Raw genomic sequence first — 18,643 nt, forward strand, 5'->3', positions numbered from 1 at the left:
GGGAATGTAAACCCTGTGACAATGGCTCTTGTCCCCCTAAACCTTCAGACCTGGCCATGGCCCTTAGCATCACCCCGGATTCACCTCCTATGCTTTGCATTTCTCACCGACCTCCAGATCCCTCTTCCTGAGCTTCCCTTCAGAGCCCTCACCCTGATTCTTGCAGAAAAAGAAAGAACAGAGGTGAGGTTACCCGACAGTCTCATAAATTCTACAGATACCTTTTAGGGAGGAAGCAGATTCCTAAAGACAGGACTATATGTATGTGTGTGTATATATATATATATTTTTTTTTTACCTATATATTTTTACTGAACATTTCCTCGTCCTCTACCTCAGTATCGTTTAATAGCATTATTAACCTGCCCCTTTCAAGATTTTAAGTACATTATTATGACAAATATCCCTTTAAAATCAAAACTCTCTGTTTAAGGAAATGTTAATCAGCTGAAAGAAACAAAGGCAGTTATTTACATGCTGTTAGTTTTGTTCCCCGTGCAACATATTTCCTTGATGTCTGCAGAAGTGGCTTATTCATTAGAATTAAATTAGACAAACGGCACCATCATTTCATCTCTTCACTTTTGTAGCATGTGGTCCTTTCCAGGGACCTGTTTTAAGTGATTCTCAGTTGGCCAGTCAAGTTCCCACAAACCTGAGTCGTCTCCTTAACCTTTAAGAATTTCTCATAAATCCCTTTCTTCCATGGATGCTATGAGTGGACTTCAATGGTTCTCCTCACTTAATGTCTAGTTCTACTTAATGTAATGTACTAAAGGAAGGTTTTGTCCTTGATAGAGCAGTTTGTTAAGGATGGTCAAGGGCAATTTGCTGGTCTTGGTATGTTCTGTCCCCTGAATTTAATCACCTTATGTGCTCTTTGGGCTTATTATCTTGTCTTCAGAAAGCCTAGCAACTTGAGACCTGACATGGCATCAAAATATTACAGTCATTACATTAAAGGTACTGTGCATTGCTTATACTTGTAAGAAGCAATCTAACCTCTTAGAAGGAAAAATCAATCAGCAGCCTGTGGCTCCTCTCAAGCTGTGTAGGAAATAATAATATACTTGATTCCTGGAGCTCCTGTCTGCTCTGTGAATGCATCCCGAGAATGCAGTCTTTGAACAGCACGTGAGCATGGCAGACACGTTCTAGAATATCCAGCATGCCTCTGTTCTGACTCATATGCATGTTTAGCTTCTCTATTTTCCATTTAGAAAATAGACTTTCTGGGTCTAACAGTAATCTGACCTCTGCCTGGCATTAGTTTAATAAAAGGTCATACTCCTTATTTGTCAAAACCAGCTTGAGCAGAAATGCATTTTGCAAAGCACAATGTTGGCAGCTCTAGGTAGATAGCAATGGCAGTTAGCTACAATAATGGAAAGGTACTTATCTGAATATTGGTGACTGTAAAGTTTTAATGTCTTTCTCTCCATCTTTACATTCCTGAGAGTTCTTTATTTTCTTAAACCAAGCGTAATATTTATGGTTGTATCTCATGGGATAATCATGGGGACTTTCATTATTAAGACCTGAGGCTGTCCTGGTGTGTGACTGTGTAGTGGAAGTCTTTGTTTTATTCTTTTACATGGGTTCTCTTCTCTTTCTTCCCATCTTCAGAGCATGACTTAAATTTGGACATACCCATGACAAAAGAAGGCAGAAGACTCATTTAGTTTCTTCTGTTAAACTGAGATACAGACAAGGGAGAGTGGGTGCTATGTGTTGTTAGACCCCTCTGGGAATGAAGATTCTTACTTGCTTCTAGCATTTGTTGGAGTTATGTTTAGGCTTCTTTCTTTCTCATCTGTTTCCTTTGGCCATCTGCCTAGCATTGACAGCATCACTGTTAGCGTCTGACCAGCCAAGGTGATTATTTATGCAACAAACATGCTTACTGAAAGGATTTTACTATATTATCTAGAGTGTTAACCTTGTATCATAGAGTAATGGCATTTCTCCTTTTCATGGTTTGGACTTGGTTGACAAATGTAGAAAAATTGACATCAGGGCTTCCCTGGTGGCGCAGTGGTTGGGAGTCCGCCTGCCGATGCAGGGGACACGGGTTCGTGCCCCAGTCTGGGAGGATCCCACATGCCGCGGAGCGGCTGGGCCCGTGAGCCATGGCCGCTGAGATTGCGCGTCTGGAGTCTGTGCTCCGCAACGGGAGAGGCCACAGCAGCGAGAGGCCCGCGTACCGCAATAAAAAAAAATAATAAATAATAAAAAAGAAAAATTGACATCAGATCCCGTAAGAAAGTCATGATTTTCTTGTCTGTGAAGGCTATTTTTTTTAAACATATATTTAGAAAAAAATTTAAAAATTAAAAAAAACCTGTGTACAAATAATTGATATGCCTTTAAAAAATGTAATGTGATCAGTTTCATTTTTGTGTGTTTGTTTTTAAAGAATAAATTTAAGGACCCTTTTTGGGCTGCCTTTTTGAAGAATACTGAGTCACTACAGTGGGGTGTAGTGGGATTTAGAAAAACAGTCCCAGATCTGAAACAGATCCTAACTGGTTATTTCAATAATTTTTCCACAGTTCATTAGGTTAATTCAATTACTTGACTTCATCTTCAGAAATAAAATCCTTACAGGACTCTACTCAGTACTCTGTAATGACCTGTATGGGAAAAGAATGGAAAAAGAGTGGATATACATATATGTATAACTGATTCACTTTGCTGTACACCTGAAACTATCACAACATTGCAAATCAACTATACTCCTATAAAAATTTTTTAGAAGTAAAATTATCAATTAAGTTAAGAAAAAATCCTTGCAGTAGCATCCAGTGGTCATATCTTTAAACTTATCAGTGTTTGCATGAGAACTGTAAGGTATGACCAGAAAATGAAGATAAAAGAAAAACACATCTGAACATTGGAATGATAGTTGCATCCCTTTTTGAGAACATGGGAACTTGCCTCCTATGCTTTCCACTTAGAAATAAGACTTCTAGGTTTTATATTAATTCGACTTCTTACTGTCCCCACTCAGTATTTAGGAAGCACTTTCCTGAGTAACTGTTGCCTATTTGTAGATTGTCAGAATCTTCAAATTTCCTTCATTCTTTAGGATGAGAAATAGGGTACTTTCCCTTAAAAAAAAATCCCAGTGCATCAAAAATGGCATCCTACCTTCTTTGTTTATTTAATTTCTGATTAGTACATAGTCATTTTATGCAACAGCCCTCCACCCAGTCCATACATTCTTGTGAGAAATTTCAAAACAGAACTTAAATGGGAAGCTGGGTTGTTAAAATTCATTTTCCTTTAGGGTTGACAATTTTTAAGCTATGGACTTTAAAAAGGAAAGTACCTAAATATGACAGTGTTGTACCACTTAAAATAGCAATGCAATACATTTTGTTTTTCCAGGGAAACTCCCTAGGAATTTTAATTTCATAATTATAATTTCCATTTAGATGCCGACAAGTGAGTGGTTATTATCAATTTGCATTGTTGGCAACAGCAGAGTGAAAAACATAAAAACTTTTAATATCTTTTTTGTTTGTGACAGAAAAGTGACATCAGTGTACTGCGTATTTTATTCCTCTCACTGTTAATCAATTCCAAATCATTTTAAACATTGCTCACAGTTCTGGTAATCATCCAGTTTGTATTGCTACCCTGAGATGCTGTTGGATGTGATATCTAGCAGCGTTTTTAGAGCCCACTTTCATTCCTAGGGTTTCTGAACAAACAGGTACCTGGGTTTTCACCCATTCTACTATCACCAAGTTGAATTTCCTGATGAAGTGGAGACTCATTTCCCAGCATCAGCATTACAAAGATACCACTCACCTCCCTTATCCCTTCTTTCCCTCATCGTGGAAGTTAATACCTTAAAACTGGAAGGGATCTCTGCAACATAATTTATTTCACATTTCATATTTTTACAGTTAAGACACAGGAAAGTTAGGCACCCCCTCAAGATGTTACACATACAAAATGGTGGAACTGAGAAGGAAATCTGGCTTCCCTGACTCCAGGAAAATCAAGATGAGGGTCAGGACACACACCAACAGGCCGGCAGGAGCATCACATGGGAAACATGAAAACAAGGCGGAGAAAATACTGGTGATGAGCCAACAATGATGAACTTTGCTCTTTTCATCTTACTTAGAATCTAAGGATAGTTTTCAAACTAAACTTTAGCTATGGTTACTAAAACCTTGTTTCAGTGACGTAGCACTGAAAAATGGCCGGAGGGAAGAGAAAATTTGTAATGGGGTAAGAAAATAGGAAATAAAATGGGAAAGTAAAATGTTTTTGAGTTTAAAAAATGTCCAACTATAGCATAGTTGTCAAAACTCCAAGAAGCAAGAAAAATGTGAAGAGTAGGAAAAATAATTAAAACACCTTCTCCCAAACCACCATCGTTAATGTTTTAGCATATTTTGTCCTTTTTTGGGGTGCATTTTTCTTCACCTGATATCTCTCATCTGTAATTTTGTGTGATGCTTTTGTGGCTTACCATTGAGTCATAAGTATTTCTCGTGGCATATAATAAAAACTTTATAATTACAACATTTACTATTTGTATGATGTTCCATCATTTTGACAGTTTATCTCACCATCAATTCCTATAATAATTGATGTTTGAGTACTTATAATCTTTGTAAATAAAATATATGGTTAATATCTTTGTCCATAAATATTTGTCTACATTTTATATAATTTTCATATAATAGATTTCTAGATCCGGAAATACCAGGTGGATAACAAGCAGGCTTTTAAGAGGGAAAGTGTATGTTAGGAACATTTAAAGGAGACAGAGGACATTTCAGAAACCTCCAACTGTTAGCCTTTCATCCTTAAGAATCTTGAAGTCTACATCTTTCTTTACAGAAATTCTTTTTTTGCTATAACTTTGGAGGCTTCTTGACTCATCTTTTTATGCAAATTGTGGAGTTAAGTTGAAAGTAAGGCAGCACACAGTATCTGGGTTAGAGTCACTTTACCATATTATCCTATTTCTATTTCTTGCCAAACTGTCTAACTCAGGGCTGTATTTCTTGTCTCTTTAAAATTTCCTAGAATTTCTCTTAAATGTCACTAATTTTAATAGTGGCACTGCTGCTTTCTGGCAATGTCCTGATAGCGGCATCAAAGCAAAGAGCTAAAATTTTACTCACTTTGATTGATGATCTCATTTTGTTACAGAGGACAAATTGGATTTGTTTTAATACCGGTAGTAAAACTTAATGTGTGATGTTGCTTTTCTAATGTTATTGCACCTCTGCCTTAATACGGATTTCAGCAATAAAAGCACTAGCAGATAACTTCACCAGAAAGTTACCTCCCTCCCCTTTTAACTACCCTCAGATGTAAAAGGTGCTTTCCTAATTTTATAATCCTTGTATATTTATATGTGTATGTATGTATGTCTGTATTTGAGGGCTCTGGAGAGAGCAGTGGCAGTGGGGTAATAGTCTGTGTTTCCACTTTCCATCTAATTGTGATGTTTATTTCTTTTTATTTCAGCACCTCCAAGGTTTACACGAACTCCCGTTGACCAGACAGGGGTCTCTGGTGGAGTTGCCTCTTTCATTTGCCAAGCGACAGGAGACCCAAGACCTAAAATTGTCTGGAACAAAAAAGGAAAGAAAGTCAGCAATCAGAGATTTGAGGTATTAGGTCCATTGTTCTGTTTCTCTGGGGGAAGAATGTAACTGCTGAATTTTTGGTTTGTATGTTACTTGCTTGTTTTTCTCTGATACAGGGTGTTGTAATCACTGAGATATGCCATTCCTTATGTTGTATGTGATGGAAAACTTCCCGCTAGATGGCTTCAGCTTTTTAAAAAAGGGATTTGGGGGTTCAGATGACTGACTTTTGTCGTGCTTGTACCAGGGCTCAAATAGTGTTCTTAGCATCCATCTGTAACCTCATCCTCAGACTGCTTCCCCTTAAGATGGCAAGATGCAGTCTCACATCCTCCCACATCCAAGACTAGAGGACGAGTGAGAGCTTTCTGTGCTGTTGGCTCTTACTGAGTTACGTGTTCATCACTGAACCAGTCTGTGTGGACAGCTGGATGGTACAGACTAACTCATTTATATTAATCAGAATCTACCTCAGTTACTGGGAATGAGATCAGTTCCATCCAACCCCATGGCTTGGAATGAGGGAGTAGTGTTTTCCCAAAGGGAATTCAAGTTCCTGTTATCCGGAAGAAGGGGAACGGATACTGGACAGCAAATTTAGTTGTCCACTATACTTCACACCTGTGTTTTACAGGTAGCATGGACTAGAAAGGGAACTTAGCTCCAGTGTGTTAGTGTGAAGAACTGCTCTGAAAGAAACATACCCAACCAGGTTGATAGTTGATAAACCTATGGATGAAGTCGATTTTGTTTATTCAGGAAAGCTTAGTGCATTGAAGATGATGATACATAATTCAGATATTATTTTGGGTGTTTTTAAGGAGCCTATGGTTTATAAGTTTGCTCATTCTGGAGGAGAAAAATAAGTGATAAGCTATATAGAGAAAAATTAGAAGAAGCACAGAATATCATGCCTGTAACTTAAGATATGAAGAGGATAGATTGATTTTTAGAGAGTACTTAGACCTCCAAATGGACCCAAAGTGTAAAGCTCACCTCCTCTTACCTGAGTTTCTGACTACTTTATAGCCTAATTCACAGTTTGGCAAATTAAAACGATTCCCAGTTAAATGAAACATAGCAACGACAAAATTCAGAGCATTGTGAGTTTATTCATTTCTCACCAGTTCTCAAAGAGCAGTAAGTGGACCAAATGCATAAAGAGCATAATTACACTGGCGAAAATTGAAATCTGGCCTGTAGTTTACAAATGGTAAGTTTAAAATTCTGTTTGTTTGAAGATCAGATACCTACAGTGATTTAAACATAAACAAAAAATATCTTAATCTTTGAGAAATATTTCCTACATTGTCGTAGGAAATGATGTGTGTGTGACTTTTGGTGCACATATACTTTTTGGTTGAAATGAAATTGACTTTTTTGTCAAAGAGAAGTTTGACATCATGCTTGCTAGTGATGGTGGCTTCTTGACAAACTCTTGTAACAAAGTTTAAATTATAACAGTAGACATTTCAAAGCGTGAGGTCTGCTCAGTACATAATTCCTAATGAGAGTCATATAAACATTCAGAAAAAATTATTTTAACACAAAGCGGCTACATCAAATAGTACTGAGTCTTGGGCTGTGAATCCTTCATATCTGTAGCAGTATATTGCATTTTTTGGTGTCACCAGTTTCTAAAGCCCATGAGAGTATGAGTAAGACTGATTTTGTTCCCTCTTCTATCTGCAGTGGCAAATATAGCATCTGGCCTAGAGTAGGTACATAATTAATACTGGGTGTTAAATAGGGTTTGCAAATTGGAGATTACAGTATTAGCATCTAATGTGTATATTGTTTGTTGAAGAAAATAGGTCTAAACCTAGGAAATAGTTCAGAAATGTAAGCATGCAATGACATGTAACAATTAATCAAAAGTTAAGAGAGTAGATCCTAAGAGTTCTCATCAGAAGTAGAAAAACATTTCTTCTTTTATTGTATCTATATGAGATGATGGATGTTAGCTAAACCTACTTTGGTCATCATTTCAAAATATATGTAAATCAGACCATCGTGCTGTACACCTTAAACCTTATATAGTGATGTATGTCAATTATTTCTCAATAAAACTGAAAAAAATCAAAATTTAAATTAGTATTAAAGATGTTTAAACCTTTCTCTACATTAAGCTATAGGATGCTCAAATATATATATATGTATGTATTTTAATTATAGCATATTTGACAAAGATTCCAGTAACTATGAAACTTTATTCTCCCACGATGCATAGTAGATTCATTCTAAAGTGTGTGATATTTTTAATAGAGTTGAAAATAAATTGTGGTGCATTGAGAAATGGGATGTTTTGACTATCTCTGTGAATTTAGAATGTAAATGGGATGCGGAAAGGACTTGAAGTGGCCATATCTTAAAAACATTCAATCTCTTTTTTCCATATGTTGACCCTTATACACAAAATCTGGGATTGATCATCTTGTAAATATATTTATAAAGCATTCTTAATTTATTCACAATTTAAGCACATGGATATATTATTCATAGGGAAATGCAAAAAAAAAAAAAAAAAAACGAACCACCATCTCAGTGAACAGCTGAAAAAACACAGCAGAGTTATAGAAAAGACAGGTAGAAGACTCTACAGTTTTGTACGCATATTTATCAATATTACCAACATAATTTTTTAAAAGTACTACTTGATTAGGTGACAAATACCTAGGATTGCTTAACTGTTTCAGAGTAGAGTCCATAATGATAGTGAATTCAGGCTTACTGTTTAGGACATTAATTTTCTGCCTGGTGAAGCAAGCCTCCATTTTACAGCAAGAATGCCCTAAAGATGCAGAAAATGCTAAGCTAGAACAAATACTGGAATGATTTATGGAAAAATTAATGCATGCCATCAGTCTCTGGGGCTATGAAAGCCATCTCATTGGCTGCCTAAGTACTAGATTTATGCAGTTTCTCTTCATGGTTTGCTCATCTATACTGTTCAGGATGAGACATTTTAAACCAGAAGAGCTATCAGTGGTGGCATACATTATTTCTTCACCTTATCATCCAATTACTGAATGGATCCACATGTGCATATGTGCTATCAGAGACAGAATAATTTAAGAAGTGTATCCATCATAGCAGCAAGTCTTGCAAAATTAATAAAAAGGTCACATTGCCCTAGATACATATACTAGAATATTTTCATATTTAAACCCTGGATGGTTTTCTGTAGAGACAAGATATCTACATTTTTGCATATGTAGTTTCATGTCTTTCCATTCTGCAGTATAGGATTCAGCACATTAGAGCAATTATTCTGTTTCATCACTGTATCAAAATTCAGTCTCAAAATGCTTCTGAGTTTATTCTGAGCCTAATGGCTGGTTCACCACTGCATTAAGAGATTTAGCTGAGAGGCAGATGATAGTAACAACACCTGTGACAGCTATTGTTTCCTCTAATAGGTAATAGAGTTTGACGATGGATCTGGATCAGTTCTCAGAATACAACCCTTACGGACTCCACGAGATGAGGCAATTTATGAATGTGTGGCCTCGAATAACGTGGGAGAAATAAGTGTATCCACCAGACTCACAGTTTTACGTGGTAAGTATTCAAGTTCAAGGCTGCTGCTTGTGTCATGTCATTGAAATTCTGTGTCCCAGGTGTTCTTTTGTAGAATCATTGAAAAGACTGCAGTTGTCATGACACTTAAATGGGAAATGAATTGAAGTAAAATACTGATTAGGGTCAAACTTTATTTAAATAGACAGAGGGTGCCTTCTCTCCTGGGACTTAAAAAATGCTAGTCGGGGAGAGGAAAGAAAATCCCAAACAAGTGCTGATTTCAAATGCCAGATACCAATTTGATTTTTGGTAAAGAGCCTTGATAGGAAGCAGGGTATGCTACTGTTTCGCATGTTAGCTTCACTTGCGTGTGGATTTTTCATATCTAGGTCAGCAACTACTTTTTGGAAATTACCAGAGCTGACATTGGTGTTTGCAAAATTAAAGGAATATCTACTACCTAAAGATGAGTTCTTATTAAGCAGAGGAATCAAGAACAAGAAAGGCACCTTTCTTCTTTATGTCCCAAAAAAGTGTTTTGTTTCAGTCTTTTATATTTCTTGAACTAACATCTGTTGATGCAGAGTGATTGGAAACAGTGTGTCCCCTTCTGTGTTTCCAGCTATGTGGCTTATGCAGTGTGCCCAAAGCATGGGATGACTTGCTAAATCTGTAGTACGGTGTGTCTACTTCCAACACTTCCTTTAGAATGACAGCGCTAGAGAATAATGGCTAGTGATTAATAATGCTCTGTTATATATATAATTCAATCTTTTGTGTAGAGATAAGAATATTGCCTAATTTGGCTTGCGTCGTAGTTGACATTTCCAGACTAACCCTCTGTGCCTTTGTTTCTTTCTCATACACACTTGCATTTGTCTGTTTGTTTTGTATTGCTTTGAACTTCGCTTTGCTTGATTCCACAACTTAGTAAAATAGCCTTTCTTCAGATGAAGGGAATTAGAAAGAAGAGATCATAATTGAATAATCTTAGAGGAACATATATAGAGTGAGAACATTTCTCCTCCATTCCATCCCCCCCCACCTCCGCTTTGAGGCATGTATTTTTCTTTGTATGTTTTATACAATCAAAAATATTTTCTTTGAGATCTATTTAGTACCAAAATTAATCAGTCAATCTGAGAAGTCTAGAAAAGAATATTTATATATACATCCTAAAATGTGCTTTAAGTACTATAAAATCTTACTAAGTGTTAGGGGAAATATTGACCAACTGGATATAGATCTTTTAATTGCATGTAACAGAATGCTGCTTAAAAACAAACAAGTAAAATTTGAGCTACATTTCTGGCCATTATGACACACTGTGTTCATATAGGAAATTCTCCATTCCCCTGTAAACATATAGACATGTTGATTAAATATTTGAAAATAAAATTAAATGTGTGGTTAGGTTTACAAACATGAAAGAAATTTCCAGATGCTCAAAACAGAGAGAGAGCCTTGGAGAAGAGACAATTTGTAATCTTATAAACCAAGATAATAACCACATGGACTATATGATTTAGGGCTGAAGTTTTAACTCTCCAGCAGGACACAGACCTATATAAAATAAGAGGAGCTAGATCAGCTTTCTGAACAAGGTAAGAATTCTAGCACTATTTCTGCAGTGCAATACTTAGAACCCAGAAGCTCACATAAAAACTTGTCAGAAACGGTGAATCCCATGGAGTGTGGAACAGACAGCCATGTAAGGACTCACCCCACAGAGACACCACCACAGTTCAAGCCATACAACCCCAGATAAAGTCATTTATTCCCAGATGGGCTCATAGGCACCAATTCTAAAGCATGAAAGCCAGTTCCAACTCATGAGGGACAGGAGGCCCAATCAGTGAGAGAAGAAATCATAGTCTGTGAACTATAGATAATTGAACTGTATGAATGGGTTTTAAAAGAAATGAATTCTAAATATTTGTAAAGGTAAAGAGAAGAGTAAAATCTGTTAGGTAAGAATAAGACTTCAGGAAAAAAAAGAGCAGTTAGGAGTTAGAAGTCAGATTTCGGAGCTGAAAGGGACCTTGGAGACCATGTTTATACATACTGTAATATGTACTAGAAATATGTACGTATGTGGATATACATGTATATGTTCACATAAACTTAGATAAAAGGTCTGAAGATTGTTGAGTAATTTTGGGGGCCATTCATATAGGAAGCTAAATCAGATTTGCTGGTCTTCTTTTAAAATTTTAATCTTTGCTTATTCATGTAGTTTATAACTAATGCTATTATGTAGAAAACGTATTACAAAGATGCAATCAAGGAAAAGTTATTAGAAACTTTTTAGGTGTTTTCGCCTTCTGAGTTCCCTGAACAAACCCCTTAAAAGGAAACAGTGGCAGTCATTTGGCTTGACTTAATCTTTATGCATTTGATGAAGGAATTAACAAGAAGTTGGAGGAACATATCACTTTACATAGACATTCATATGGATTTATGTTTTCCTGCCTCCCAGCTTACTGGGGTCCTCCCATCTCATCTGCTTTTATCCAACTAGCTCCCACATAAAACAAATACATTTGAAATTTTTAATGTAATCTTGACTTTCTATGTGAATATCTGTCATATATAAGTACGTTTGTATGAAAATTTATGATTCTAGTAAAGTACTTAAACCTTATTTTTTTAAGACTATGTTTAGCAATTTTGGAAATGTTTCATGAGAAAAACTCAAAGGTATTTTGGATAATGAAAAAGTAGTCTAAACATAACCTTAAAATAGAATATTTTAATATATCCTTATAGGATGAAATAAATGGGGTTGGGAATTATTTTGTTTCCTAGAGTTACCTCTTTGTTTAAAATTTCTAAATAACAGTAATCCTATTAGTAATAGTCTCTACAAATATTCCAGTGGTAAACTGACATTTCTAGATTATGAACGTTGTGAACAGTTAACTAGATGAATGTGAAGAGTTTCATTCCATGGTTGATGGGCTTCGTGCTCATTTTAAGTTCACTTGCTCTTGCAAATCACATTGACAGATACTCAAGCTCTCTGGTCTGCAGTGGATGGAAAATACTTTGCACTTTTCATCCACTACCCATCGTTAGATGCCCATTTTGTCCACATGGGTCATTTACTTTTTACCCACTCTGCTGACAATGCCAAAAATGTGCCAGCTGTCACAATGGGTTTTGTCTAAGTGGACTGGATGGAGATCACTAATTTATTTCGCACAGGCTACTAGAGGACTTAATTAATTGGAGATTTAATCATCTGACCTGTACAGCTAATGCAGAAGACATTGAAATAATACTCTGACCACCCATGTGCATTGAAGGGAGTACTTCAGGGAAAACTTTCCCTGTGTAGCTCGTTTCAAATTACCCTCGCTCTGAAAAACTGTTTTCATAAGGAAAGATAACTACAAGCTCGGACTGAACATACCCTGGAATGAGATATTTGAGCAATTACCATTTATACGCTGTAGACTGCAGTTCATAGAAGAAGTAGTGGGAGAAGGGGGGTTGAATCTGGTACTTATGGCCTCCAGGTCATTTAAAACTTTTTTTGGTTGCCCTGCCTGTGGAAACACAAGAACATACCATCTCCGTAGTTCTATAGCACTTTAAGGGGCTAAGCATAGTTGTCATACACGTTTCCCTTCTACGCAGAACTTTAAGTGAAGGCCTCACATCTCACTGAGTGGTTATTAAGGGTTGAGTCTTACCTAATTGTGGGATTCTGCTAAGGACTTTGGATTTGATATTAAGCTTTCAGTGAAGGGCAAAATATAGGACCAGAGAGGGTGTTTTAAGAAGAGCGATTATCATCCAGATGGAATTGGTTCTTTCTGAATCTTTGGTTCACTGGCCACAATTTCCTCCTGTCCAAAGGTATTACATTACTTGTAAATATAAATCTGTATAATGATAACTGGGGATGAAAATGTTCTCTCAGATATATCTTGTCCGCCACTGGACGGGGAAATGAGACATCACCTTCCATAGACTTTTCTTTCCTATAGGAGTCCAGGAGCATCTGCCTGTTATAGACAAGTAGAAAGACATAAAGAATCCCTTTTTCTTGGGACTTCCCTGGTGGTCCAGTGGTTAAGACTGCTTCCACTGCTGGGGGCACAGGTTCGATCCCTGGTTGGGGAACTAAGATTCCACATGCGTATGCTGTTCTGCATGGCCAAAAAACCCCCTGAAGAATCCCTTTTTCTTGCTCACATGACTCCCCCTCTCTAAGAGAAAGTTCTAGAAAAATTTAGTCAGCTTTGTCTCTGATAGTCTAAGATGTCTAAATGTCATGTTTCTTGAATTTAGGTTTTTTTTTTTTAGGTAGTAATCAGAAAATACATATTTTGTTGTCATCCAAAGCAGCATGTACTATGTCATTTTTGTCAGTTTAATGGATTATCTTCTGAGACTTGCCCATTCTGAAATAACACTGATCCCCAAGCCAGCATGAGCACTACCACAACAAAACAGTGTATGATATATATCGTTGTTGCTGTTATCTTCTAGCTTGTTCCTAGAGCACACACAAGGTAAAATTGTTGTCAACAAAAGATAGCTGACCAAACATGAGACAATTGAGTTGCCTAGTTTTACAGGTGTACCTTATGAAATGGCACTTATATTTGAGGATCTACTCCACATACATGCATCATAGTTTATGAATAATCACCATCAAGACATAATACACAGTGTCCTCAAGTCCAGGTCTCCAGTAGTTTGAGTTCCAGCTCTGGCTCTGTCCCAAAACAGCTGTGACATCTTGAGCAAATCTATTAACTTCCCTGTTCTTTTACTTCTTTATCTTGGCGCCATGTGCACAGGGAAGGCACTGAATTGGTGATCACTCAGATCCCTGCTTTCTAGCTTTCTGTGATTTGGTGACATGCCTATTTCAACAAGTCAGTTCTTGCAAGATGGAAAAAAGATGCTCCCCGATCCCTGAAGGTGACTGTTACTGATATAGTAAAACACACAGTGAGCAGTTGGATGAGACAGAAAAGGCATTTCACTGGGAAATGGAGAGAAATGTTTGCATAATATGTCTGTTTCCAAAAAAATGTAAGTCATTATAGCAGTTGTTTAAAAACAAAAACAACTTTTACCATCTTTCAGGGAGAAGGCAGTCAACTCTCTCTGCCATCATGCACTACCCTGTGATCAGAATTAGCATGTTCATTACATTCTCATTTTATTAATGCCTCTTTTTGAAGATGAACACACTTGTCCCTGCTGTGAAAATGGTACTTTGCCATTTATGTTATAAAATGGTCTCGGCTGGGGATCCAAGCTAGGAACATTAAAGAACAAAGCACAGCTGCTTGACTGTCACACAAAAGGATTTTTATGAAAGACTGAAACAAAAGGAAGGATGGCCAACACAGAACAAACTTGCTGACAATTACGGTACCGAGTGAAGCTTATTTGAAAAGGCTTATAAAATAGTTGAGTACTTGGAATAAATTGATACCAACATGATAAAGCCTTTCTGAGTACTGTATTTCCATGCTGAAAAGAGGTGGTGGTGGGCAGAGCCATATAAGTAAACAGAAACTTCTGACTTTCAGTAGTACTTACAAATAACTACTCTTTACGTATCAGTGTTGACAAAGGCAGGAGCCCATGTGAACAGTTCCATGGAGACCCTAGTGCGGAGAAACATTAAAACATATTTCGGAGAATGTGCGTGTGTGAGCTGAGGTTCTGAGTGTTCCCTTGTGATCAGTCTTTTAAGGACCTTCCTGTTGGTGATGCATGTTGCTTTCTTTTAATCATTATCACTTGTTTTTCCATGCTGGGGTTATGTCTTAAAAGGGCTCAGAGAGAATGAGTGCACTTGTGAATTACTGCATTTAAGTGAGAACAGTTTTCTACTTTAGGCTTCATATTATATTATTTAAGATAATTTTAAAATGAATATTGAGTCATGTGAGTGTTTACTGTTGATTGATTTGTTAATGGAGCCGTAGAAATGTCGAGCTGGGAGGGAATGTGGTGTACCAAGCCAAATCTCTTACATTTGATGGAAGAAACCAAAGTCCAGAGAGTTTGAAATGATTTTTTTCTTGGTCATACAGCTAAGATTTCCTTTGGGTTTTACCCAGTCAGAAATAATCCCTGCCGTACTATGTTGTGACAATGTAATCTAGCCCTTCAGATACTCACTTCTGATGTATAAGACATTGTCCAGGAAGAACTATGTTCTTCCAGCTCACCAGCCACAGACAAGCAGAGGTGGCCGAAAACAGTGCTGTCGTGCTATGGGTGTGCAAAGTGGAAAAACTCCACCATGATGATGCATCATGGGAGGGAGGAGGTCTCTGTGTTGAGGCTTGAAGACTATGTAGGGTTTTATCAGGCAGAGCTAGTGTGAGAGACTGTTAGGGATAGAGAAAGTTTCATGAACCTGATTACATACACAGGTAAGAAACTGCTAAATATTTGATGGTGGGTGTGGGTGGTATATTAGGGTTCTCCAGAGAAATGGAACCAATATAAGTATATGCATATTTATACTTTTTTTGTTTATATATGTAAAGAGATTTATTATAAGGAATTGGCTTATACTATTAAGGAGGCAGACAACACCCAAGATCTGCAGGGTGAGTCAACAAGCTGGAGGCCTAGGAAAGCTGATGGTATAGTGTGAAGGCTGGCCGACTTGAGACCCAGGAAGAGCTGATGTTTCAGTTTGAGTCTGAAGGCAGGAATATGCCAGTATCCTAGTTTGAAGGCAGTTGGGCAGGAGGAATTCTTTTATTTGGGAGAGGGTGATTCTTTTTGTTCTATTCAGGCTTTCAACTGATTGGATGAGGCCCCCCTCACATTAGGAAAAACAATCTGCTTTATGGGTCTTTTGATTTAAATGTTAATCTCATCCCAAAACACCCTTACAGTAACACCCAAAATAAGGTTTGACCAAATGTCTGGGCACCTTGTGGCCCAGTCAAGTTGAATATGAAATTAACCATCACAGGTAGGTATAAGCAGTAGTTGCTCAGAATAGAGTAGAAGTTAAAAGAAAAAGTAGAAGAAAATGAGGTTGGGACATACTTCATTGGCCAAAGAGGTTAAACTACACAAGTGAGAAATCATGTGACTAAGTTAATATTGACCATCTCTATATGAGTTGAAATTTGCAGAGGTTTACTAAAATACTTAAAGTAACGTATCAAACAATTCATGGTGCTTTATATACAATTGATGTTTATATTTTAAAACTGGATATTTGGTTGACTTTCATTGATAAAATTTGAACAGTTTTTAAAAATTCAACTTCCTGGCTTTCAAAATTAGTTTTATTTTAAGCTACTAATTAAGATGTAGTTTTCAAAGTTATACATGCATAACTTTGAGGGGATTTAGGGCATAGATATACCAAATGCCTCATCTAGGGTTTAATTATGAAAATCCTAGTTATATAGCTCCTTAGAAGAGCAAGTAACTTATTTTATCTTATTAAAAAAAAGACTTGTGAATTAATGCCACATTAAACACAAATATGATGACATACATCCTAGTATTCTTAATATATTTTATTAAAGATAGCAGGAAAATTTAAAGAGTGTCTTATCTGTGATCTTTCTAAATGAACTTGCGTTTTAATTTACATTTCAGAACTTTTCATGCCCTTATTTTTTGTATCTTTAACATTTACGCTTGATTTTTAAACTTTATCGTTGCATTATTTTTACACAGTGGATTTTTTTTTAACGAGTAGGTTTTGGCCACAAGGTAACCCTATTAAATTTTTTTTTCTCACATACCTGATGATATGTGTGTGTTCGGGCAATAAAATTTGATCTCAGTTTGGGTTTTCCTAGAAGAGAGCCTACATTTTTTCAGAATATAGCACCAAAAGAGCTGTTTAAAAGAGTGAAACTGTGTATCATGAGTGAGACTAGCAAATTATTATTACAATTTTCAGATATTTTCTATCCTTCTAAGTTTATATTAATACTTCTTTTTGTTTGAGTATTTGTTTAATTGCATGGGTAACCATAGATCAATCATTTATCAGACAACTAGAAAATTAAATATAGTGGGAAAGTATTAGCCCATAAGAACTTGATAGCTTTTAGTAAAGTTGATTGTTATTTATCAATACTTACACCTTGTATAGTTAAACCAAAAATTCTGTTTGGGAAATATATTTGCATATATATTTATGTGTATTTATATATGTTTTATACATGCAATGTATATAGTGTGGTGTGTGTGTGTATGACGTGTTGGCTTCGTAGCACTTTGCAATATGTGAAATTATATTCTTTATTTCTTGAAACTTTTATTTTATGTTTCCCTCCCCCCTTAGCCTATAAGCTCCATTATATTTTTCTCTGGCCTAGAAATGTTCCTAGCATTTATTGGGCACCCAACAAATATTTGTGGAATGAATGTATACGTATAAAGAGGGTTATATAGATATGGTTATGTAAACACATATTGAGACCATTTGGGCAGGAATTAATCTCACTCTACATATAATGGACAAAAGTGATCATTATTTCATTAGTCACTGTAGGATGGAGAGTGTGATTGAGACCCAGAAAAATCAAGGCAAATGGAATGAACACTACAAAGAGAGGTAGTGAAACAGAGGAACCACAATGGAAAGAGAATGCTCTTTGTAGCTAGATAGACATGGGTTCCTATCAGTAGTCCACTGTTTCTGACCTATATGGGTTTAGACACATTACTTATGTCTAAACTTGAAGCTCCTTAACTTTAGATGTGGCACAGTGACTCAGATATAAAAGTTGCTGCCTTCTCCCATTATCCCTTTGAAGCTGAGCTCTTTGGTTTGGCCCTCTTGTCCACTGCTGAATCCTCAGTGTCTGGATATGGTGACGGGAAAGAGGGTAGGATTGACAATTCTGGAAAAGTTTTCTGTGCCTTATAAAACATTGCTTAGTCCAAAGGACTGAAAATCAGCTTTTCACATGGAAATAAGGTAATATGAGAGTCTGAAAATATGCATGCATTGCCAAGTTATTTGGAACAACTGAAGATCATTTATTGGTACAATGCTCTCTAATATGCAATATCTAAGAATTTTAACTTCTTTTTTCCCCTAGTACATTTGTGCTTAATGTTGTGTTAACACACGTTCCCATAGTCTTCAGAATTCTTGTACATTAGGACCCGATAGTCAGTTGCTTGGACCGCCTAGGTCAAACTAAGGTCATACCTAAAATGGGATTTCTGTTCTATTATATCTGGACTATCCCAGATCACAGAATAGATAAAAACCATTAATTTTTTTTAACGTCTTTGAAAATGCAGCATCATTAGTTATGTATTTTAGAAGAAGTGGGAAAATCTCATATATTGTTTCAACCTTTAAAGAGGTAATGGAAAAGGATTTTTGTTTGTATTTTGTTTTCTTCTTCCAGATTATTTGTGCTACTGCCTTTGATGTAGGAAGTGAAAAAAGGTGTGGTTATGAGTTCAGGTTCTGCCAACAGATGTCTGAGTTCCAATCCTAACTCCACTATTTGCTCTGTGGC

General features: G+C 36.5%; 1 protein-coding gene across 9 annotated transcripts in view; it reads left to right on the top strand.

Annotated features, from left to right (window-relative positions):
• PTPRD (protein tyrosine phosphatase receptor type D) overlaps positions 1-18,643 on the top strand; it is a 534,283-nt gene that overhangs the window by 211,695 nt on the left and 303,945 nt on the right. For all 9 annotated transcript variants that reach the window (XM_060102137.1, XM_060102140.1, XM_060102139.1 and 6 more), the window contains exons 3-4: positions 5,500-5,645; positions 9,041-9,182. In XM_060102137.1, coding sequence (XP_059958120.1) covers positions 5,500-5,645; positions 9,041-9,182 — 288 coding nt within the window. The remainder of the gene's footprint in view (positions 1-5,499; positions 5,646-9,040; positions 9,183-18,643) is intronic.

The sequence above is a fragment of the Mesoplodon densirostris genome, chromosome 6, assembly GCF_025265405.1.
Source record: "Mesoplodon densirostris isolate mMesDen1 chromosome 6, mMesDen1 primary haplotype, whole genome shotgun sequence".
NCBI classification, from domain to species: domain Eukaryota; kingdom Metazoa; phylum Chordata; class Mammalia; order Artiodactyla; family Ziphiidae; genus Mesoplodon; species Mesoplodon densirostris.